Source organism: Battus philenor, unplaced genomic scaffold (assembly GCF_028537555.1).
Source record: "Battus philenor isolate CCGP_79_NKW_IND1 unplaced genomic scaffold, ilBatPhil1.0.hap1 SCAF_12, whole genome shotgun sequence".
NCBI lineage: Eukaryota > Metazoa > Arthropoda > Insecta > Lepidoptera > Papilionidae > Battus > Battus philenor.
The window spans coordinates 1,265,689-1,290,948 of NW_027181674.1; the positions used below are offsets into that span (position 1 = coordinate 1,265,689).

The 25,260-nt window shown below is 34.1% G+C and overlaps 1 protein-coding gene across 1 annotated transcript in view; it reads left to right on the forward strand.

The window, feature by feature from the left end:
* Positions 1-25,260, forward strand: part of Pvf3 (PDGF- and VEGF-related factor 3) — a 55,110-nt gene that overhangs the window by 26,480 nt on the left and 3,370 nt on the right. Inside the window, exons 2-4 of the mRNA XM_068776649.1 lie at positions 21,547-21,760; positions 22,437-22,578; positions 24,467-24,581. Of these exons, the coding sequence (XP_068632750.1) occupies positions 21,547-21,760; positions 22,437-22,578; positions 24,467-24,581 (471 nt within the window). The remainder of the gene's footprint in view (positions 1-21,546; positions 21,761-22,436; positions 22,579-24,466; positions 24,582-25,260) is intronic.

The following is a 25,260-nucleotide window of genomic DNA, read 5'->3' on the forward strand; positions in this document are numbered from 1 at the left end:
ATTTTTGATTAGAAATAAAAACTTGTTAGAAATGTAGTCGTGTGAATTTAACTTAAGAAAGCGACATTACTTTCCGGTTCACCTAATATTTTCGCATCTAGTGGATTGCCAGCTTTATTGTATATTAACTTCGAGTGTGTATTACATTAACCAGGTCTACGTTTGTTGCCATTAAAGGATCGTTTCAGTGGCGGCGCCTTGCGTGCCAAGGATATGCCAGACCACAGCTTATCTAAAATTATAACAATAACACGGTAAATGAATGTGTAATTGTTCGTGACTAAGATATTCTATGGTATCGTATATTAATTTGCTTTGATTTATTTATGTGTTTTATTTTGTTAAATGACAAGTGTTATAAAAATTGTATTTATTTTTAAATTAGCCTATATTATAAAGATGCGTTGATTAAGGGAAGGGAAGCCACATAGCGGTAAGCTCAGCGTTGGACATACGCCCACAATGTGGACAATCAAATGAATCAATGAAAGTATATTTTTTATTTTTGTATATTTAACCCTTAATAGCCTGATTTACGAAAGTGATTTTTTTTATTATTACTGTGTTTGAGGGTCTAGATGAAGGGAAAAATAGGTTTTTTTTTTATTTTTGTTGGAAAAAATATTGTACAACAGTAAAATTCGTACAGCCAACCTATAAAAAAAAAACTAATAGTAATGTGAACATTCGGTTTAAAAGATTGGTATCAAAATTGAAACTCTAGGCTATTAAGGATTAAAAAATGAATCTATTATATTAATATAGCATTTTATATATCCTATAATAAAATATACAACTGTCAGTGATGTTTGTTATTGAACAGTTTTGTTTTGAGTTAAAAAGAATAGTCGAAATTTTAACCGTGTCAATTTAAAAAAGTTTAGTTAGGTTAACTGTATAAATAACTGTAGTTATAAAGTCTAGAAGGAAGTTCGTATTTTTGCACGAAATCGATAATATATTCATGACCGCCATTGTATGCGCAATGACTCGATGCGCGTTCGCTAATGAAGTCAAAGCAAACATTCAGCTGCACGCATCTGTCTTTGTAGGAGCCGATTTTTAAGCCGCACTTCCACTGCCTATTAATAATAATTATTAATACATTACTATACTCACATATATACAAACATACATATATATACTTGTGTATACACATATAAAATAAAATAAAGCTTTTTATTTCTAGACAGAAGGTAAACATAGTACAAAAAACAATAGTTGTAATTTAAAAAATAAAATATGAAAAGATTAAAAAATTATAAAGTGACTACAATCAACGGTATGACTTTTAATCTTCCGCTAGAACCTCTCTGCAGGTGAAGGCTTTCTTCAAGGATGCTCAATCTTCTCTAGTTTAGGCTTTTTTGAACCAATCTGCATCGTATGCACACACACACGCACACCCACACACATATATGTATACATATAAATATATTAATATTTGCGTAAAAGAGATACTACATATATGTGTTGAATGGAAGTATACACTACATTTACGAATTACATTACGAAAGAATGAATCAATTAAATAAAAAAAATGTTTCTAGAACATTCGATCGATTTTAATATAGAAATATATCGGTTGAACTGTTCTCTTTTTGAAAAGTACATTAAAAATATGAAAATAAAATAAAGAAAACACAAATTCGCAATGGAATTCGCGCAGTAAAGAGATTTTTAACATGCGAACGAGAGATTCTTTGTTCTTTTTATTATATATCGCTTCACGAGCTCGATTCCTTTAAACACTCAAACTGGTTTGTTATTTTAATGTTTTATTCATTTTATTTTTCATTTTTATAATATGAACGGTGATTCATTTTCATATGTGACGATTGTTAGTTTAATTTCAATATTTTACATTTAAAACTTATTATTTAAATGTACATTACTGTTTTAGTTCTTTAAACAATATGTTTACAAAATAAATTGTCGATAGAATATAAATCTATCTTCTGCGTTTGTCAAAAGACTTACTCTAAAATATTAAGATGGGCAACCCCATGTATCAAAATTGACATCACGATTCACAAGTGGGCATCCGTGTGGGATGGGTAAAGGGCCGATTCTGCTTGCAGAGGGTGGCGACAAGGTCCAGGCTTCATACGCCTCGTTCCGTCAACCCTTTAACCTGTTTTCATTAGAGTAAGAAAAGGTCCAATATTTAGCCACTTCCGAAGAAGTTGATCCTGTGTTTGGCACTAATCGGTATAACATAACTCCTGAAGATGCCCCGTGGAGGGGTGAAATACGTGTTGAGTGAATTAACGGTGGGAGTTGTGCAGTTCGCATTGTTTGCCGCATGCGTATTTGTCAGCGGGCTGGCGGACGGTGCACTTTGTTGCACGACTACCACTGCATGTGCGGATGTGGCTAAATATTGGTCCTTTTCTTACTTAGGATGGACTTCCGCAAGGTAACGCCTAATTCCATTAAATGTTTTCATTATAATAAGACAAAGGTATTCTCTGCCTCTAAATGTCACTATCACTCAATGGTACATCAGGCAAACCTGATGGGACCTAGCTTCACCCCGGGATGTGTCTTAGTACAAGGGGCACCTTCGAGTTCCGCGGAAGATCCTAAAGACCCTTCAAAGGTAACCCTTCATAGGAGGCTATAGTAGGAATACCAACGTAACCCAGTCTTTCCGTCAAAAGGCATGACAACTTGTATCCAGGAGATTTTTCTCCTGAACCAAAAAAAAAGATGACAAAACTGTAGTCCTCTGACCGCCTGCGGTTCATACAATGTATCCTATCTTAAAATTGTAATATTATTTTATAAATATTACACGCAAAAATGTAAAATTTTCTGACTGAAATGGTGTGACAAATTTTTAATTTTAATAACACTAATGTTGGATCAATATTGAAATTAATTTTCGACCAATAAAACTAATTCCGAAATAAAAAATATGTTACAAGAGAACGAAATTATTTGATTTGTCTATTTATAAAATAACTAATAACTGTGAACCATTAATAAAGTTAATAATAAATTTACTTTGTCGATAAAAACGTTACCTGTTTTCACAAGATGCAATCCCTTTTTGGTGTGCCGCCAATATACGGCATGGCGAGTTTTTGCGTTGCAACTTGTTTTTGTGGCATCCCTATATAAGAGGTAATCTGTCAGTATCAACTGTGAAGTCATTTGAATAACCTCAAAAACACAGTATTCTTGTAAAATGGATTACAATTTTTTGAATTCGTCGTCAATTGACATTTGTACAAGTTGATTGGTTATAAATAAAGCAGTATGCAATAACATGCTCATTGCCACGACCATTTTATCCATTCAGGCCGCGTGGGGGGTGGGGGGGGGCGTATACGACCCACATTTTAAAAATTAAAAAAAGTCGTTTAAGACGAATGCTTTACACTTTATCAAAGCTTAAAAGCTATAATTAGCGGAAATAAAATTATAAATTTTTATTTGATTGTTGTATATTTAATTGTTTAATATTAATAGTAGACTATTTTGTAAGGATAAAACACTATTTTTTGTGATATTTTACGAGATTTGTTACCATAAACCGAAGACTGTTGATTTTTGTTAATTTTTCACAGAGGTCTAGCGATTTAAGTTTAAAATTACTTAAAATTTAAAAAAATATAATATAAATGCATTTTACTTTTAGAATAATGCCAAACCATTAAAATGATTAGATTAATTTAAATAAATATCCATTGTTAGTATAAAATTGACGCGTTAGAAAATTAGTTATTTATTTTATTTTGTTATTAGTTATCTTTTATGTACGTTGTCATATGGTTATCTTTCTAGGGTTAATATGGATTACATATGCGCATACGTGACGTGAAGATATCTAGACTCGACCCGACAATTTATTTTAAGAATCCTTTGTTTTTCAATGAGAACTGCAAATGGTCTGAACTAAAAGTGCAGCAGGGGTCGTATAGGCCCCACGTGGCATCGAATGTGTTAAATAATTTTATTATATGTAAATGGTCCATTTTTAATTCACTCATTGTCCGCTAGATGGCGCTGTACAATCAGTACATATTTTTTTTAAATCATTCTTAATATTGTCACTGATTTTGTTGATGTTGCATCTAAAATTATAGTTCACGGAACCTTCTGCTCCGTGAAGTTTTGACAGATGAAGCTGTAAAAGCCTTTGGGCTAGCAAAAACATCTTTCGAAACAATACAAAACAAACAATATGCTCAAAAATGAATCTTTTCTTGCGAAAGATTTCTAAGGTTAAGCAGTTTCCTATGAAATCCGTTGCCTCACATCGAGCCTTCGTCGGGCATTATGTACTGAACATTCATCACACTTATACTCATGGCTCGGCGGCCGCGCCCGCCCAGCTCGCGTTCAAGCTAGGGCGGTCTGGAGAGGCTTGCGTCGCTCCCGACCGCCGAGTAGTCCTCGCCTAGCACAACTTACACTACACCTCATTCACTACACTATACACCTACACGGGTGTAGTCCCTCTTCGTGTGTACGTCGTTGGAATTGGGGTACGATCTCAGCGTAAATTTTTAGTACACGGACCTCTTGTCTTCGATGTCTCAATTTCGATGAAGCTGTACAAAGTCTACATCAGTTATCAGCATAACTACAAACACATCAAATGTCAAATGCACAAAATTCGAGGCATACAAATTAATAATTGTACAACAGGTGTAGAAGTTTTAATACAGGTAATCCATAATTAATTTGTGAGAAAAAAGGTTTTACATCTATTCTAACAAAATTATTACTATTTTTTTACATTATTTAGCTGATAACCTACGGCAGTACAAAATCTAATATCTTTATTTATTTTGATTGTTTTGAAATTTTAAGTGTGTTCGAGAATGCTCCATGGTGTGATCCAATGCACCCAGAGCCGAGGAACCTTGGTTTGAACTGGCACAATATATGAGCTTAGCATTCTGTAATATAGTTACATTTTTTTTATTAATTCTAATTTGTATCGCTAGTGGTTTTTTTTACAATATTTATCTGTTGCTTTAACTAAACGCAGACAGTTGGGAGAGGGTTGCCGCTATTTGATACGGATCTTTCTTCTCCCAGCTGCGAGGCACGACAGCGTTTTATAATAATTTTTTTTTAAATTTTTTTTTACACAATTTTCACTTCCGGGTAAATACAGCTAAAATTTATACATATTAACAATACAATTTGGAATACTCAATTATATATTAGTTGCTACATTATTTTATTTAAGTTGCTGCCCAAGCGCTACAGGCCGTTAAATGCCTTGAGATTTAGGACAAATATAGTTACATTATAAAGTTTTTTCATGTAACAACGATCTTTCGGATTCTTTATTATTTTTTTATGTGTATACCCTGTTAGTATTGCCACAACACTATTTGATTTCCAGTAGGGAGTCCAGATATAGTTTTTCAATATATGACGTGTTTAACCCTTTCACGACCACGGGGACGCCGGTGTCCCAAGCAAAAATCATGGATTAATTAAATATTTAAGTAACCATTGTAAATTATTTTTTTGTTTTAATATTTCGGAAAGTACCTTTTTATTATTTTTTACTAGCAATATAGGATAACTAACACCGTTTGTTGTTTATCGTCATCGGAACGTTAGAGTTCTTTTGGCGCGAATGATCTGCTGTTTGGAATAAATAATTGATATTGTAAAAGTACTTTTCAAGTTTTTACAGTGTCAAATTATCATTACCTGGTAAGTAAATTGTTATCCTAAATATTCAGTAGTAATGTATTTATGTTGTTTTCTGTGATAAATCGTTATAAAGATTATGGGACACGGATGTCCCTGTCGGCGTAAAGGGATACTTTTTATACGGAATTTCTTAACTTTTGGCCTGGTGATATACCAAAATGCTATCATTTTCTTATTCACATTTTTCTCAGAATATGTTTCGTAAGGGACGTGGAGTTTTTGAACTTCGAAAAAGTAAAATTCTTCAAATTTTTGTGGGCGACAATAGCGATAAGGAAGATGACTTAGTGCTTGATGACGAAGACCAAAGACTTCTAGTACAGGATGATGACCAAAGGGTATTTGATGTCGATGTTGAAGAGACGACGACTCTTCAACGGCAAGAATCACCTGAACCTTCAACGTCTCAAAAAAACAATCCATCTAATCACTAACCAATCATCTAACAACAGGAATTGTTTCGCCGAGTACCACAAATAACTTGCCCTATTATATTTATATTATTCATAAACAAGTAAAAAAAAGTACACTAAGTAACAAATGTACATTATTTACAACAAAACAGACTTACCAACAAGTAAACCAAAATTTTGAGTTTAAGTAGAAAGTAATCCTTAGCGACCATAGGGACATATTTGTCCCATAAATTTCCAAAAAAACTGTAAAACTTTTTTGAATTTTTAGTATAAATTATGTTTTTAGGATGCCTATTAATTCATTACATCTAGCTAAATTAATTAAATAAGGTACCGTAACCTTATGGTCCTGAAAGGGTTAATATACTTCGTCCAATACCCGAAAAATTTGACATTAAAAATTCAACATGGCGGCTGCGCTGTCAACTGACAACGTTTTTTAAATTTCCCTTTTTTTGTATATAGTTGCCATATTCCGTTTAATTCACGCTCGATATAGGAAATTTTAATAAATGAAACAATACGGTGTTATTATTATATACAATATACATCGTATAAACAAAAATGATGAATTAAAAAGTAAGTGGAAATTGTAATTTAATTCCCTAGCATTAAGAAAGCGAGGTAATTTTTAATCCTTAGTTGGCAGGACTGTCTATAACATTTGCCAAGCGTTTTTTTTTTATAGTCCCCGCTGTTGGGGACCTCTCGTTCCCCTATCTCGTGTGGGACAGGGACTTTTTATTTCTAGCAATTTATTCATATTTTTTATTATTATCATTCTTCTCTTTCATGTATCATCTTATCAGTCGTACTGTTTCTTTCATTCTACAATTTTCCCAGTCTTTCTCTTTCATTCCATTAGCCACCATCGGAGCTCCTCCATCGTAAAAGGGGGATCGCATGTTCCATCATGGTCCCCCGAATTGACTTCATTGGCATTTGCTCTTACGCCAAGCGTTTGTTTGTCAAAAGATATATCCTTTGGCTCGACCCAAACTATCTTGAAGGATGTTTTATGTCTCAAATGAGTCAAGTTTCGATTGGTCGATGTCATACTGCATTGGTTCTTCACGACGTTTTTTGTCAAAAACTCGACTGATATAGTTCCACGCGGTATTCGCCTGATTTGACTCCGTGCGCCTTCTGTTTATTCAGCAAACTCAAAAGGCTAGTACGGGGACGCCGTTTTGACTTGTTTATGGTGTTGTTTTTTTATCTTACTAAACCACCATAGTTTCCTTCTTCTCAATTTGTTTTATATTTTTGCCTTTTAAGATATTAACTTGCTTCACCTACCTTCATTAATTTATTTCTGCAACGCCTAACGGTTAAGTGGTAGAGAATGTCTTCGGCATTAAGTTTACCATTTTATATAAATTGTATAAGAAGTGTTTTAAACAAATAAAATAAAATGTGAAGTAAGAAGGAAGATGCAATGTCAGATTCTGTGATGGTGAAAGAAGAGTTATAAATAAAACCTTACTTAAAAACTTAGTGAAAAGTCTCTTTCCCCAAAAAAATAGAGGAATAAGAGGTTCCTTAAAACTGGGGCCATAAAAAAATTTGTCTTTATATATATGTATGTATACATATCTGTTCTTGACACGATTTTCGACCTCCATCGGACTGTTCAAAGGCGCTGGTTACTTTGTATTCATAAGAGGTTCTACCTTTGTCCTTTGGAGAGTATTGAACTCCTTTTAAATATCAATTTAATAATTTATACGTGTATATCCTGTGTATTTCTTACGTAATAGTTAAAGGTTGTAGATCCCCTATTAAATTCTCGAGAAGGTAATATTTATATATACATATATTTTAATATATTTATTAATAATAATAATATGCGTTCGTATATTTATTTAATGGAATCAGGCGTTATTTTGCGGAAGTCCATCCTAAGTAAGAAAAGGACCAATATTTAGCCACTTCCGCACATGCAATGCCAAACAGTTACTCTGTGTTTGGCACTAATCGGTGTAACATAACTCCTGAAGATGTCTCGTGCAGGGGTAAAAGAGGTGTTGAGTGATTTAACGGTGGTAGTTGTGTAATTCGCATTGTTTGCCGCATGCGCATTTATCAGCGGGCTGGCGGGCGGTGCACTTTGTTGCACGACTACCACTGAATGTGCGGAAGTGGCTAAATATTAGTCCTTTTTTTACTTATATTAAAAATAATAAGTTGACGATCAATAAGAGTTCTGTTAATAGTTCCAAGTTGAATAAATTAATTTTATTTTAATTATCTTTTATAATAATAAATGTGTCACCAGTGGCCATCACTAATTATTTAATTATGGAATCTGGTCTTTATATATATATATATATAATATATATATATAAACTTACGAAGTAATTCTACTCAACATAATGACAGAGAGAAGTCTAGACTATGACGAACCAGTAATTTTAACGTCACAAAGTCAGTCGGAGTTTGTAGGGAATGAACAAATAAATTCAATTTAATTTTTTTTTCTACTTAGTAACGAATCTCAAAAGAAATTAATCAAAACCAAATAGAAAGTTATCTATAAGGCAAATCACCTTCATTTTAACCGACCGTTAAAGATGGGTGGGCAAACGTTGTTAAGAAAAATGTAAACAGATAATTTTAATGTTGTCGATTTGTAATAGCTAATAAATAGACGCGGAGTGAATAAGAATTTAAAATAAGTGTTCCGTATATTTTATTTATATTTTAATATTCACTTTAATTAATATGTATGCTAAGAGAACTTCTAAATACAGATTAGTATTATGTGAATAATTAAATTTGCCCGTAAAGTCCCTGTACCACAAAAGATAGGGGGTACGAGAGGCCCCCAATAGCGGCCCATTAAAAAGAAAAAAAATACAGATTAGTTAGTTTCTAGAGGATGGACAGCAGCGCCTTCTGCGTACCATAATACCACACTGCGACCGTCAACATTCCTGCCAAATGTGGCGATTAATTATCCCACCATAGATATCTTTGTTGTATGCCTATGCCTTGTAGTGAGCATATATATATATATGCTCAAGAGTAATTGGTTAAAAATATTAAAGCCTTAAAAGGTTAAATTTACAGGTTGATTTTTCAGTAAAAAGTTTTTATATCTATATCGAATCACCCAGTTTAAAGTGTCGTGTAACCTTTGGAAATATGTAACATTTATTTATTTTTACATATTCGAATGGAACAGGTCTGTAGTTTCTGGCTATTCAAAGTTTTGCTGATAGTAAAGAATAATTAATTTTATGATATAATCTGATACCATTGATTTTTTGATTGTGTACCATATTTTATTGACAACGTGAATTTATATATTTCGTATCTTGTTATTTATTTGATTCTATTTATATCTCTTTTATGATATCTACTTATTTTACATGGCTTCGTTAATTATTATTAAATTAGTTATTAAATTTATTATTTACATATTCTATTTTTTATCACAGTTTTCTTGGGGTTGTGCTTTCTTAATACATTACTACACTTTTCTTAATCTATTCTATAAAACTACTCAAAATAAAATTTTGTATTTATTATGTAAAATATACGTAACATTAAATAAACATAAAATAAACTATAAATACAATAACATAAGCAATAATTCAATATTTTTAGTGAGAAGGATGAACCTGATGCTTTAATAATAAATTATCAACATTTGGCGTCAATTTTGTAAGGGTTAATCTTAAATCTCCTCGGCTAATGATGTCCAGTCTGTTTCTTTTTTTCGTTAGGAGATTGGTAACAGCGCTGAACCCCCTTTCCACTAGGTATGACGATGGAAAGGAAATTAAAAATTATTTTATTTATATATTTCTTAGTTAACGGGTTTTTAGACCGCTTGGTTTTTACAACGGAACCCTAAAAACAGCAATGTGCCGTATATTTAGCTGATATCGTTTTAACCATAGCCAGTGCAGTCTGCAGTACCGTTACATGTGTCTATACTTTAATGTTACTTTACGTTTTACTTCTTATCATGTGCTGTAACATGGCGGTAGCGGTGAGTTTTTATCTTTGATTAACGGGTTCCGGATGTCAAATATTAAATAATATAAAACCTAGAGATTCATAGAGATGTTTTAAAAGAAATTTATATTCCAATGGTTGCTTGCAAGAAATAAATATAAACACATAAATGTTAATAAATCTTTCATGTTTGAATGTATGCGTATATAATAAAATTCCACAAGATATAACACTTTCTTTCTTAGTTTTAAATCTAAAATTGAAAGTATATTACTAAATAAATCTTATTATAGTATTCAACAGTTTTTAGTTGATCAAAATGTTTGGAACTTGGTATGTTGACTCATTTATATAGTTGATATTATAATGTACACATGAAAAATTGTTAATTTTGACCGTCTCTTAGCAGAGTTCTGAACCAGTGGTATCTTACTGCTTATAATGTTAAAATAATCGACAATTCAGAAGCGAATGTACCTTCTTAAATAAATGTATTTTGAATATGAATTTTAATGTTTTTAATCTGATCACATCTGGAATTCTTCTAATGATATACAGTACCCGGCGATAAATATAGCACATCGACTTTTAGAAAGAGACAATCGGCTAATTTCGGAATCGTAGAGCGTTATCTCTTTCGCACGAAATACGACCGACAAAACGTCACATAGGTAGTGTGGGACAGAGACAGTGCTCTACGAAGCCGAAATTATCCGATATCTCTTTCCAAAGGTCGATGTGTAAATATTTATCGCCGGGTGCTATGCGCAAGTGGTCACTGTAAACGATTCTTTCTTTATTCAAATTTAAACACTTCATTATGAAGTATCGGGACGTGAATGTCATAGAGTAATTTAGTCGAGTGTTTTTTTTTTTTAATTTTTGTTTTGTTTTTCTTCTCTGAATATTATTTATATTATTAATAATAATAATTCATTTAAAAAAATCAATTATCAATAATTATGCGGGTAATCCAACCCGCAATATTCCATCGCAAGTGTCACCGTTGCTTTATATTATTGATAATTAATAAATCGAAAATTGCTTTATTACAAAAATTAATTGAAATTCAAAGTCCAGGGCTTATACCATCACGGGCCGCAATCACGGGTCGCTTAGGTACATGAAAGTGGTTTAAGAAGCCCTGACTGCTATTAGAATCTCCAATAAACGAACCCGTGAGCCAGCGGTTGCGATACAACTTGTTCAGATTTATGACGGGCTATAAATAACATCAATTATTCAACCGTCTGTCTGTTTGTGATAACCCGGATGGATGCCTTTGACTAGATACTTTCTTCCGAGTTCGGATATTTTATATATGAATACATATACGAATACATACGTGAATACGTATATGAATACATACATGAATACATATGTAGACGAAGAGAAGTAACCTGCTGAGTCCAGAAGATAAGCAAGTTGAAGGTCACATTGCGCCAACAACCGCAGCGCCGGACCTTTAGCCATTAGCCCAGACGATATTTAATGATATTTGGAATAGGCTGTATCCATGATTATAAAAGGTTCTATTGTAAATCTATAGATAATTCGTATAAGCAGTGGAAAGCATACAGCTAAAATGATGCAAGATATATAAAATCATTTAAATGGTTTCACACTGCTGACCAAATGGCATTTGGTTCTACGGGTCTGAGATAGCAGAGTGCAAAGTGGCTATCTAAGACGTGTTTTAAAGTAACCAAGTTGGAGCCACTAATGATCACATAGACAAGGGCATCCATGAGGATCGAACCAAGGCTTGACTGGCAACTACTGCCTGGTTAATATCAACACTACCTCGAATTCGAGTGCCGGTCTGGCGTAAAAATCAGGGAGGAGTCAATAGCCTCCCTGATAAGCGGAATAGATAAAAACTCATTCATAGCCCTCTGCAAAACAATTGCGAAATGTGCCATTGAAAGGAACAAAACGCAAACACGATAAATAAATAGAAAATAGATAAAAAAAGGATAAAATAGAACCAAAGTGATACATAAAACTGTGATAGAGAATAATTATAGGATAAGTAATAATAATGTAAAATAAAAAAAATGTAAAATGAAAAATGTAATAACAAAAGAGGAAAGAATGAAAGATTGAACAGAGCAAAAAGAGAAAGATAGAACTGTAGCATGAAAGATAGATAATAGGCCTAAAAGAGACAATAAAGTGTAGTAGTGAAAAAATGAATTGCAAATAAAGTCCCTGTCCCACCATAAATAGGGGTACGAGAGGGCCCCCAATAGCGGGGGTCAAAAAAAAATATCAACACTACCATATGCGTTAGCGCTAGGATATATGGCAGAAGAAACTCCTGGATGTTTCCATTTAGTATGATCGCCTTTTTTTTGTTCGCGCTAGAAAATCTAATATATAAAATTTCCATGTCACAACGTTAGTTACCGTACTCCTCCGAAACGGCTTGATCAATTTTTTACCAAATTTTATATGCGTATTCAGTAGGTCTGAGAATCGGCTACTATCTATTTTCCATACCCCTAAGTGATAAGGTTGTTCACCCTTAAAATTTTTTTTTAATTTTTTGACGAAATTATTGGTTTTTATTTTTTTTTAATGTGTCATTAAAAATACATACAACCCTAAATTTTCATCAACACTTTAATTTTTTTGCAAAACAATGTTCACGGGACAATAGGCGGTCATATAACACGAGGCAATTTATTCCAGACAACCATAATAGTGGAGACAGAGTAATTGTGACATTATATATCAGGGGTGTACAAACTGCGGCTCGCGAGCCACATTTTAGATAACTTTTAGCTTCGATTTATTGTCGAATTATTTCAATATTTAAATTTATATACCCATAACAGCTGCAGGGAAATCGAAACAAATTACTACTGTTTTGAATATTTATTATTATTATTCCACCATAAAATTAGAGAAATCCAAACACCGATCATAATTGCTGATATATACGTGTGCATATATCTAACTTCAATACACATATTTTGTACTTTATTTCAATAAATATGATTTTTGTATTAATGTTCGTTTGTGTGTTTTAAATGTGTATTAAATTGGGGTTTGAAAATTTTCAAACTTCGAACAATGGCATGAACTAGCAAGGAGTTTGGACACCCCTGGTATATACACTTAAGTGATTTGCATGTTACATTTATGTAGATCATTTAAGATATGAACTTGTATATAAACCGCAAATGAACGTAAGTGAATTGCTGTGGTATTTTCTGGCGTTTTTATCTTTGATATATAAAGCAGCATTTTCTTACCTGGTTTTATATTCTTTGTTAACACGAAATTGAAATGGGTTCACCGCGACATTTACTATCAAAAATGCAACGTTTCAAGTATTATTTATGGTATCAATAGTCTAGATGGACACAAGAAACCCTGCCGTCTGAGTGAAAGGCAAGGTTAATGTGGGATTCCTTCCTAATAAAACCCACTTGGTGGTCGTCTTCAATACCCTAAAAGAGGCCGCCGAATTTCAGTTCTTTTTGAAGACACATTCCAGGAGGAAGCCGTGCCTGTCCCAGCATCCTCGTTGTACCAGAACAAAACGAGACCACTTCGCGTTGCTGCCTGGGTTTCTATTGAATGGACGATGAATTACGTGGGATTCCTACCTATTAAAACTCCCTCGCGATCCTCCCTCGCGCTGTGCTATTTTAGATAGCCCGTCCCGGAGAATGCGTGGTTCACGCTACCTCTGAAACCCTCGTGGTGTTATCACGATGGTTCCACATGGAGACCACGTCGACCCATCGTCCGCCTCAGAGTCGCTGACGCTATTGGGACTCCAGGGCGACTCCTTAGGCCCTATTTGTGGTAGGGGAACACCACTTTCCGGAGAGCAGTAGCAAGGCGCATCCCTGAGCTGACGGCGTCGTCTCCGAGCGGGATATGTCTTGCCGACGAGCCGCCCAGCATCAAACCTAACCTATGCTATCTTATAAGGGTATCAAACGCGGACTGGTCTAAGAAAAGTGGAGAGACCATTTAAAGAAAAGTGTATAAGACTTTTCAAAATAAATACATAAATCTGTGGCAAATGAAGAGAAAATATGAAAGTTAACATTAAATTATAAAAGAATGTAAATGTAAGAATAAATAAAAATAAAGCAAAACAAAACTTAATGCTGTAGTATTCTAGTTGGACGGCGATGAAAATGAAGTGATAAAAGAAAGGATTAGAAAAGAAATAAACGGCATGTGAAGAATAATAGTTGAATGAATAAATGATTTTGGAAAAAAAAGATACAAAGCTAATAATATGATGTAAATTTTTTTTAGTAAAAATAGTGTCTGTATAGCCAAGATAGGAGAAGTACGATGCCCATAACAGCAGGTACCACAAATTAAAAAAAAATCTAAGAACCATTACAAACACAAACGGGAATTTTTTTATCAATTCTACAATATACATACTTTATACAACCAAAAAGCGATAACATCCTAACCTATGATTAATCTTAGATTTTTTTTAATATTTAACTTTTAATTTTAGATTAATAACTAAGAAAAGGTCGTCATATGAGTCCATATGATATGTAAATTTTTCAATGGAAGTGGTTTTACTGCGTATATATACTGTGGTAGAACTCTACCACAGTATATATACAACTAACTAGTCGAATAAGGAAATATCCCTGTGTAATAATAGTAAAATGTAGGTAACAGTCGATTCATGGAATCGTTCGAGTGGAATAGTTATTTCAGAACATTTCTAAAATAAATAATTACATGTAATTTCTAACCTAACTGCGGGGAGAGCTGTATTTACTAGAATTGTTGTTTGCAAGCATATTTACATTCCACCTTTATGCTTCTTGCTGTAAATAAAAATCAGTTCATATTAGGTGCAGCCATCAACAAACATTGACACGAAATATATGCTTGGGTCTTAACGACGGGAAAACTTAGACAGACATCATATAAAACATTTCACATTCGTTCGAAATCCAAATGACTTCGTAGTCCAGGTTGGCCGTTTCCTCTGAAGTTTCTTACGCCACTTCGCCCATCACTAAAACTATCAAGTGGTTGTAATATAAGCCTGCGACCTGATCATCCAAGTCTAGATTCGGCCCTAATAGCATTTGCACAAGCGATTTGCATTGCCATTTCAGACGACAATCATTTGGTGCAAAATTAGACATTCGCAACTAATAGTATATAGGAGTCTGAACGATTTGTTTGCGTCTATGTTTGGTTTATTGACTTTTTTTTTATTAAATCTAATTTATATCGCTAAAATTTTTACAATATTCTTTTTCGCTTTTACTAAACGCAGACAGTTGGGAGAGGATTGCCGCTATTTGATACGGATCTCTCTTCTCCCAGCTGCGAGGCACGACAGCGTTTTATAATTTTTCTTACACAATTTTCTCTTATGGGTAAATACAGCTAAAATGTATACATGTTAACAATACAATTTGGAATATTCAATTACATATTATTTGCTACATTATTTTATTTCAAGTCGCTGCCCAAGCGCTACAGACCGTTAAATGCCTTGAGATTTAGGACAATGTGCCGGGCCAACTTATCAAAAGATTCTGCTAGAGATTTTTTCTTGAGAAGGTCCGGTAAGCTGAACGGAGGTATATTAAGGTTTTCACATAAGGTCACGTGGTTACGTCTTTTGGATGCGAATCGGGAGCAGTGTCTGAGTAAGTGATCAAAAGTCTGTACTGTGGAGTCGTCACATGGGCAAGTCTCATTATCGATTATTTTAAAACGGTGCAGGTACTGCTTGCAGTACCCGTGCCCGCTTAGTAGTTGTGTGAGATGGAAAGATGTTTTGATGAGTTTTCGCAGTTTGTTTATGTCGGTGAGTTTCGAAAGGAGTCCTATAGTATGTCGACCCTGAGCCGAGCTCTCGTATATAGCCTTAGAGTTTTGAATATGTTAAAATTGACCAACACCAACTGCTAGCGCCATCTACTAACAAATAGAGAGCCTAGCTTTTAAGGTAGCGAAGCCTTCGCGGTAGTTTTTGTTGGAAAAATACAGAAACCTTTGCCCAGCCGTGGACGTTCCACGGCAGAAATAGTGATGCCCACTTTACACAAATATTTTACGGTGCCATTGCCGGAACAAAAAACCTTGTCATCGGAAGACACCAGATACAGGTAGCTTTCAACCGGTTCTTTTTGAAATATATAGATACTTATGCCCAGCAGCGAACGTCCCACGGCTGAAATAGTTATTCCCACTTTTCACAGATGTTTTACGATGCCATTACCAGAACGCATGCAATGTTTAAAAAACCTCGTGAAGGGCCATCGGAGATGGTAGATGCAGGTCGCTTATAACTGATCGTATAATTCTCTGGGAAATGTTTATGTCCAGCTGTGGACATCTTACAGCTGTAATAATGATAATGATGATGATAAAAGATCTATCTTTTATATTTATAGAGCACTAGCTATATCCCGCGACTACGCGTGGAATTTACCAAAAGGAAAATTAAGATTATTTAGTTGTTTTTTTTTTATTTTTATTTTAATTATGTGAGCTACACATGAATTTCACAATTTAAATATATATTGTTTTCAATTTAAATTAGCATGAACTGTCACGGCGATATATGACATTTATTGCAATGACAACAGCGCCATCTGTCGAAATTTGTCATACCAATTTTGCTACAGAAAAACTTTCATGTATATATATGATTAAATGATTGTATATACTTATAATTAATTTCAGTTCAAATAAATAAACATTTTTTGGATCATTTATAGTGATAATTAAATAAAATTAATTACTTTTGGCTAATTTGACATCCATAATGGCGTCTTACAGATTAAATAAAACTACGAATTCCGAAAACCAACAAGTCTGATATAAAAAATGTTTTTTTTTTTATTTGTGCATCGGTTTCCTTTTATGAATTATTTTAGGTAATATAAACATATAATTAGTCCTTCTAGGAAGAACGGAAGTGTGGTATATCTGAAGGGCATCCCACATGTCTGTATTTTGTTATGACTACACACGCCGGTTGAATGTTTTTCATCTTGGAGTTTTTTATCCCACGATCGTGTTACTTAAACGTGTTTCTGACGTTTCTGGGTAATTCCAATACAATGTACGTTGTTTTATATGTTACAGTACCCGGCTATAAATATTGCACATCGATCCTTGGAAAGAGACAATCGGCTAATTTCGGCTTCGTAGAGCATTATCTCTGTCTCACACTTCCTATGTGTCTTAACACTACTTATATACTTTATATACATAGAATAATTCTAATTAAATATTTTTAAACACACTGCTATAAAAAAGATTGTGTCTTGGAGGAAAAATTTTCAAATTAAGATCTCCTTTGGTTGTCTAAAGTTGTGAGCGTGATATTTCCTATCACTTATATATTTTCACTTGATGTGATTTGATCTTTCTAAAATGTATAAAGTAAATTTTAAATGCTGTGTCACCTATAAAGGAACACATAACAGAACCATTATTTATTTAATGTAATTACGCGTTACATCCCGGAAGTCCATCCTAAGTAAGAAAAGGAACAATATTTAGCCACTTCCACATATACAGTGGTAGTCGTGCAGCAAAATGCACCGCCCGCCAGCCCGCTGATAAATGCGTATGCGGCAAACAATGCGAATCACACAACCGCCACCGTCAAATTACTCAACACGTGTTTCACCCCTCCACGGGGCATTTTCAGGAGTTATGTTACACCGTTAACCATTATTTATTCAGTAACTAATGCTAATTTTAATCTATGCGTATGGTGTACCCAAATAAATATATCACCGGTGTACAACAACTCCGTTTTAAATGTAACCTCTGATTTAATGCTAAGGATTCCAAACGCGTCCTGATTTGATAAAAGCCTTCTCTGAAATCAAATAAATCAATACATCTCCGAAATTTATTAAGTCATTCATATTGATATAACATTGTTATAAATATGAAGTAAAAAGTAAAGAACTGTTTAGTTGCCAAACTGTTTTTTTCAGGGGCGTCTTAACCTATAGTGCAGGGTGTGCAATGCACACGGGAGCCGCGGCGCTCATGAGACAAGTTCTATGGGCAGCGAAACAGAAATCTGATATAATTCACATCTATTTCGCTGTCCATAAAACTTAAAACACAAGGCCAAACATGAACTATCGTAATTCGCCGCTTAGTTTCGCAACAGAGATGTGCTACAGGCATAAAAACAATGAGTGTTATTCTGCCGTCATAAGAAGAAAGGCCGTAACTAATACCATACTGTAAGCTATACCTACTTATGAAATAGCTTGTTGGAATATGAAAAAACTTTCTTGTTACGACGGCAAAGTTAATAGTTATAGCCGCGGAGGGGGGAGGGGGGTCAGGCGTAGGGGGCGCCAGGGTTTCATTGCACACGGGCGCTACAACTAAATCCCTGGTTTTTTTACGAAATAAATCACTAGGATAGGACATGAACAATCTTTTCACTTGTCTTTGATAGAATCCCTTTCCTACATTTCATACACTTTTCAATCTTTTATAATTGTCTTTTTTTTCGTTCCATCCCATCATGTAAACAGGGATTTACTTCATTAAATTTTTCACTTTCTTTTTATTACTTTCTATACTCTTCTTCCATTTTTCACAATCTCTATCATTCAATAATTTAGTCAATTTTTCTCTTTCGCTCTTATATCTTTCGTTCATCCTCAATTACTGCAGTTTAGTATATTTATTACAATTTATATATATCACAGTGCTCTTATTTCTTTTATTTTCAATATTAGTATTTACATATTTCATTTATTTCTATTATAATTAGTTCTAATATATATTTTAGTATTGCACTGTTTATCTTATCATTTGTTACTATTTATTACTGTTTTGGATATTGTTCTGCAGGAGTTGAGGAAGGTTTTTTCTGCCATCTCTTTAATTGTTAGTTTAAAATCATCTATTTAATTAAAAAATGTTATTTTGTGCCATTTAGTTATACAAAAGAAATAATTACATAAACAAAAAGATTTCCTTTCATTGAATATAATTAAAGAAAACTATATATACACTAGAAACAATTAGAGATAAGAGATCAAAGAGATGGAGTGGAACATCTTAAACTGCTTCCATAATCGAATGCGTAATAAAAATGGGTAATCAAGTTTGAAAAGAGCCAGGCACAATCTTTGAATACGATCTATTCTGGGCGCGGAGCGCATTCTTGTTTGCTGACTGGCCACCGAATTGAATTGTTTTGGCTGGGCCGTATTGGTAATACATTTTAATATAAATAAATACATTTAAAAGACTTAAGTTAAACGGTTTTTTGATACCCGTATTGTGGTGGTTGTGGAAAAATATGTACCTAGTCCGCCATATTGGAACGGCGTCCATCTTGAATTTTAAATTTTGACATAATCATCGTGTTTTACTAGTGTAGCCCTTTCATTTGATACCCATATTGAGGTGGTTAAGGAAAAGTATGTAGTTCGCCATTTTGTATCGGCGGCCATCTTAGATTTATAATGATATTGATTTTATTATATTGTATTGTCATCTAAATTAAATGTGTGTACCAAATTTCAGATCAATCTGACAGCGGGAAGGTGCTTAAATTTCAATTTCTAATTTTCACCCAAATAAACAAATTCCGTACGGGTCGAACTAAATAAAACCGTTTAATAACGACGCCATTTTGTTTATCGTATCTCCTTTCTCTTATATATAACCTCGTTATATAAATTTTATCTAAAATCTCTTTTTTTAATAATTTACATATTATAATATTTAATAATAAACTTTATTGTATACAGAATTATTGATTATTGGTGGAAATAAATTTAAATGGGTTGAATAACCTATTTGCAGTCAATTTATGTCTTATAACTAATTGTTTCAGAAATAATAAATAATTTTGTGATAATATTGTAAGAAGAAACATTATTAAAATTAATTATTGTTTACTACCTGTCCCTGCAGGCTTTATACTGCCAGAAGTGATTGTCCTGTAGCATTCCTATAGAAATAATTAATTAATGTAATATATTTAACGAGTGTGCATCTTTATACAGGGTGTTTGGAAATATGTGTAAAAGTTTGAAAGATTTCTGTTGACAAATAAGCTTTAAACAATCATCCTGTTTATGAATTTTATGTTTTATGAATTATGAATAGTTAAGGTTCGTATAGTTTATAGCTCGAGTTAGTTCTGTTTATAGAAAGGTAAAGGTATACAATAAGGTTGAGAAAGCAAAAACAATTTATTTGTTCATAAGACTCGACTACATTGAATTGGAAAATCTTTCTATGGTGAAACGCATTTGGAATGGAAACTAGGATAATGTTTAGACATTTTCCATTGCATATTAAAAATGTTAAGGGTCCTTCTTCTTATTTTTTAACTGATGGACGCCTACTGCAAGATATAGTCCTTCCCCCCCAAAGACTTTAATAGTAACTTCTTCAACCCTATCTAGAGAGAGTCAGAGCCTTTTCATTGTAATAAATAATTTTCTCACGTTCCGATTTTCATTTCCCTTCTTACATTCTTCACAATTTCTTTCATTCATCATTTATTTTTCATCATAATATCTCACACTCTTACTTGTCTCATTATACACAACCTTCCTTCCTTATCTTCTTCTACTAAAATACTACAGTAAATTCTATTTTTTTCCTTCTTTTTATTTAAGAAAAGGACCAATATTAAGCCACTTCCGCATATACAGTGGTAGTCGTGCAACAAAGTGCACCGCCCGCCAGCCCGCTGATAAATGCGTATGCGGCAAACAATGCGAATTATACAACTGCCACCGTTAAATCACTCAATACGTGTTTCACCCCTCCACGGGGCATCTTCAGGAGTTATGTTACACCGATGAGTGCCAAACACAGAGTCCTCTGAAACTTTGTTACACGACTACCAATGCATGTGCGGAAGTGGCTAAATATTGGTCCTTTTCTTACTTAAGATGAATGAGGTAACGCCTGATTCCATTAAACTTCTTTTTATTTATCTGTTCTATTTATATGCATTTTCATTTTTTATTACTTTATAATTCTTTTATATAATATTTACCTTCTAAAATACAAATACGATGCAATTTTTATGTTATTGCCCTTTTTAATTACTTCACAACTGTACTTAAGAAACGGAGGGCGACTCTTTTCCTTGCCCATCCAGGAGGCGATATTTCCAGCCTCTCCTAAAAATTACCATAATGACCGGTCCAGCTCTGCCCGCATCAAGGGACTTTCCCCCTAACTATCTTGTCGGACGTCATAGTGGGGGCCCTACTTCAGGGTTACTCCACTATAAATAGCTTCATAGTATATACCACACTACAGACTATTTCAATGTTTACTAAATTGTGTACTTTTCCATTACTTTAAAAAATACTTCGTCCCGTTAAGTTTATTTCGCGTGTCTTTCTAAAACCTGAGGCATTTCATCCAAACAGGTGGCAAACAACAAATTGTTTGGATCTTGAATTTGATTTAAAAAAATATATATTTTGTTTACCAGGACACATTTCTACAAGACATAGGCGAAGGTGACTACGCCATGGATGGCAGCGAGGGTTGGGACCTTATGGACGACCCTGACACGTCCACCTCCAAGCCTGGCGCTGTGGTACCCTCCGCAATAACTAGAATCGATTCTGGGTACAAGGAGGTTGTCATCTCTGCTGTAGATCCAGTTGCTGCCACCAATGAAAGACCGAGGATTCTTGACGATTGTGAGTTATCGATTTAATTTAAAAAAAGCGATTTAATAAATTAAAGCTTTAGGAAGGTAAATCCAATCGAGTTTCTAGTGCATGTATCACATAAGGATGCATTCGAAATCGATTATCAACATCTTTCCCTTCGTCTTTACGAAGAAATTGTTATTGAATTGATTTGTTTAATAATAAATATACATTATTTTAAATCGATTTTATAAAATGGCGAAAGAACTAAAATATGCAAAGATATATGCGACGAAGTTGACCGCTAAAAATGTGAATCTTTTATTAGAATTTAGTATAGTTTTGTAATAATATTATTTATAAGGAAGATAGCTTAGTTGTTGGATGTTTACTGTGTAAGAAAAGGACCAATATTTAGCCACTTCCGCACATGCACACATAGACTCTGTGTTTGGCACTAATCGGTGTAACATAGCTCCTGAAGATGCCCCGTGGAGGGGTGAAACACGTGTTGAGTGATTTGGTGGTGGCGGTTGTGTGATTCGCATTGTTTACCGCATGCGCATTTATCAGCGGGCTGGCGGGCGGTGCATTTCATTGCACGACTACCACTGCATGTGCGGAAGTGGCTAAATATTGGTCCTTTTCTTACTTAGGATGGACTTCCGCGAAGTAACGCCTGATTCCGTTAAATGTTTACTATGTGTTATATATATTTCCTCAGCGAACCTCACGGCTGCAGAGAGAAAGGCTCTTCGACGAGGTGCCTTAACCAATATGAAGGACATGGTCCACTCTGCAAAGTGTCTTACGCCCCAACCTCGTTGGCTGCCTGTACGACAGCTTGCACCAGCTGCTGACACTGTGTGAGTCTATGATACTTATCAATCTACCTTTCATCACCTTGTTGTTCAAGCTTTCATTTCTAGGTCAGGTTAAAAGCGACCGGCATTTTGTCTACCGACACCCTTAACAAGGATGTAGATAAAAGTTATATACGAGTCAAATATATTGTGATACTGCAATTATCTTTGATTTAGAAACAAGAGAAAGAAAGCGACAAAAGAAAGAGATTGTGCTTGCCCCAAAAGACGGAAGGGGGGACATATTTTTTAAAAATATACTGTTAAAAACCTTAACAGGGAAACAAAATTGTTATTAAAATTATAAAAATGAAAAAATAATGGTTTTTAACTCTAATTATAAAACTAGAACTGAAATTTATTTCATAAAAATGCGTCATAAACATTATATGAGATACGTAAATTGTGATCAGCGAATGTAGATAAGAGAAGAAAGGAGATATATGGAAGAAGATTTGCAAATGGGAAAGATAGAACATGTGGAAGATAAAAGAAAGGCATAAAAGATGTTGTAAAAGAAGTACGTAAATAAAAATAAAACCTGAAAAAATCGTTTACTTAAAATGTAATATCTGTCTCATACGTGGCAGGTGGAACGAAAGGTCCCCAAAAATCAGGGTCTGTCTACCTTTGTTGGTGGATGGATACCAGGGGGTGGTCAAGTTCTTCGATAGTGCAAGCCATTTTTCGAAATTTGAAATTTAAAACACACAAAAGAATGTTTTATTACAAAAATCATAATTATTGATATTATTTAAACAAAAGTACAATATGTGCATTGAAGTTAGATAAATGCACACGTATATGACAGCAATAATAATACTCAAGATGCCGGATAATTAATTATGATCGGTGTTTGGATTTCGCTAATTTTATGGTGGAATAATAATAATAATTATTCACACCAGTAATTTTTTTCGATTTCCCAGCAGCTGGCATAGATTATATAAATTTAAATATTGAAATACACCAATACCTCGCTTTGCGCCGTTTCGCTTTGCGTTTTTTTCGAAGTTGCCTCGCTGATTAATTAGTACTAATGTTCAATGTGCGTCGTTAGATTTTCGAGGTTGCGTTGTTTTGAGTTCGAGCCTTTAATTTTTATTTAAATTTTCTTTTTTTTTTTCTAAAAGTTGGCAACACTTATTTCTAATTGCGCCATGCCATCAAAACTCGGGGATTCCCTTTCTAACTAAAAATCAACGCAATTTTATTTTCACCTTTATTTTCACTTTGTTTTGCTAATTTTGGAATTCAGTTTTAATTACGTAGTGTGTTGTGCTTTTTTTAAAAAGAGAATAATAAATTTATATAAATTTTTACGTGTTGTTTCTGGTAGCAAAAAAGGTAAATATTATTCCAATTTATTTATTGACAGAGTTATATTATTTTTGATTTTTTTTTTAATGTTTACTTTGTTCAATTTTATTTTTAAAAGTAGTTTATTTGTAATCCTGGAACCTATCTTCGATCTTTACATGGTTTGCTATAGAAAATCTTAATTCACTTTGCGGCATTTCAAATTGCGTCGTGTTTTTTTGGAACGTAACCACGACACAAAGTAAGGTATTGGTGTAATTCGACAATCGATCGGAGCCAAAAATAATTGTTCAAGGAGCCGCATGGCCACCGATGGTATATACACTGAATGCGTTTATCTGTGTTCACTTTAAAATTTCAAGGTCTATCTCTGATATTTCTAGATATATTCTTTATTTTCATTCATCCAGCCATCTCATTTATGATTGGAACTCGCAGAGGAATCCCGAATATAGCCTTTTTCATGATTTCTTTATCAGACCCTCCGTCATTTTTTACTGTAAAGTTTAATATATATAAGTACTTTTATTTTACGCTGATCATCTTGTTGATTCTAATCCGTGAATTTCAGGTACATGCCGCCCTGCGTGCAATTACATCGTTGCGCACCGGATTCCGGATGCTGCTACAGCGAGGCCGAAGTCTGTGCGCCGGTCGACGGAAAATATGTCGCCATACCTTTCTATGTAAGCATATTAGGTTTATTTCATTTACCTTCTGTTCATTATGAGAAGAATTCCAGATACATTTTGCAGCAGAATTGCACCGAATTGTTCCATCATCTCCTTTCTTCCATCCCGTACTAAGCGTTTTGTTAATACTTTTATAGTGCGAACAGGTGAGGAGTGGAACAACCTAAGGGAGTCATTGTTGCCAGAAAATTATAACTAAGGAGTCTTTAATGACAAGAGTGAATAGGTTTCATCTAGGCAAGCATGTAGCATCTTAGACCTGATCGTCGCTTAACACCAAGCGAGAAAGATCAAATGCTTCGCCTAGGAAGGGATTTCTATTTAATAGAATCTAGTATAAACACAAGGCCACCCAGAGATCAATTGACAGGGCTATGCTCGGAGTTTAGCTGCGAGAATCCGAAATGAGGAGATCCCCTGAAGAATCAAGATCACTGTCGTAGCTCAAAGAATCACTCGGCTGAAGTGGCAATATGCAGGATATAATACTCGTGCAACCGATAGCCGTTGGGGCCGAATGGTTCTCGAGTGGCGACCACGAACAGGTAGACGCGACGTGTGTGAACCATTAGCTGGACTGATGACACTAGGTTCTCGAGTAGAGACCATGAACAGGTAGACGCGACGTGAGTGGACCACTAGCTGGACTGATGAAACTAGGTTCTCGAGTAGA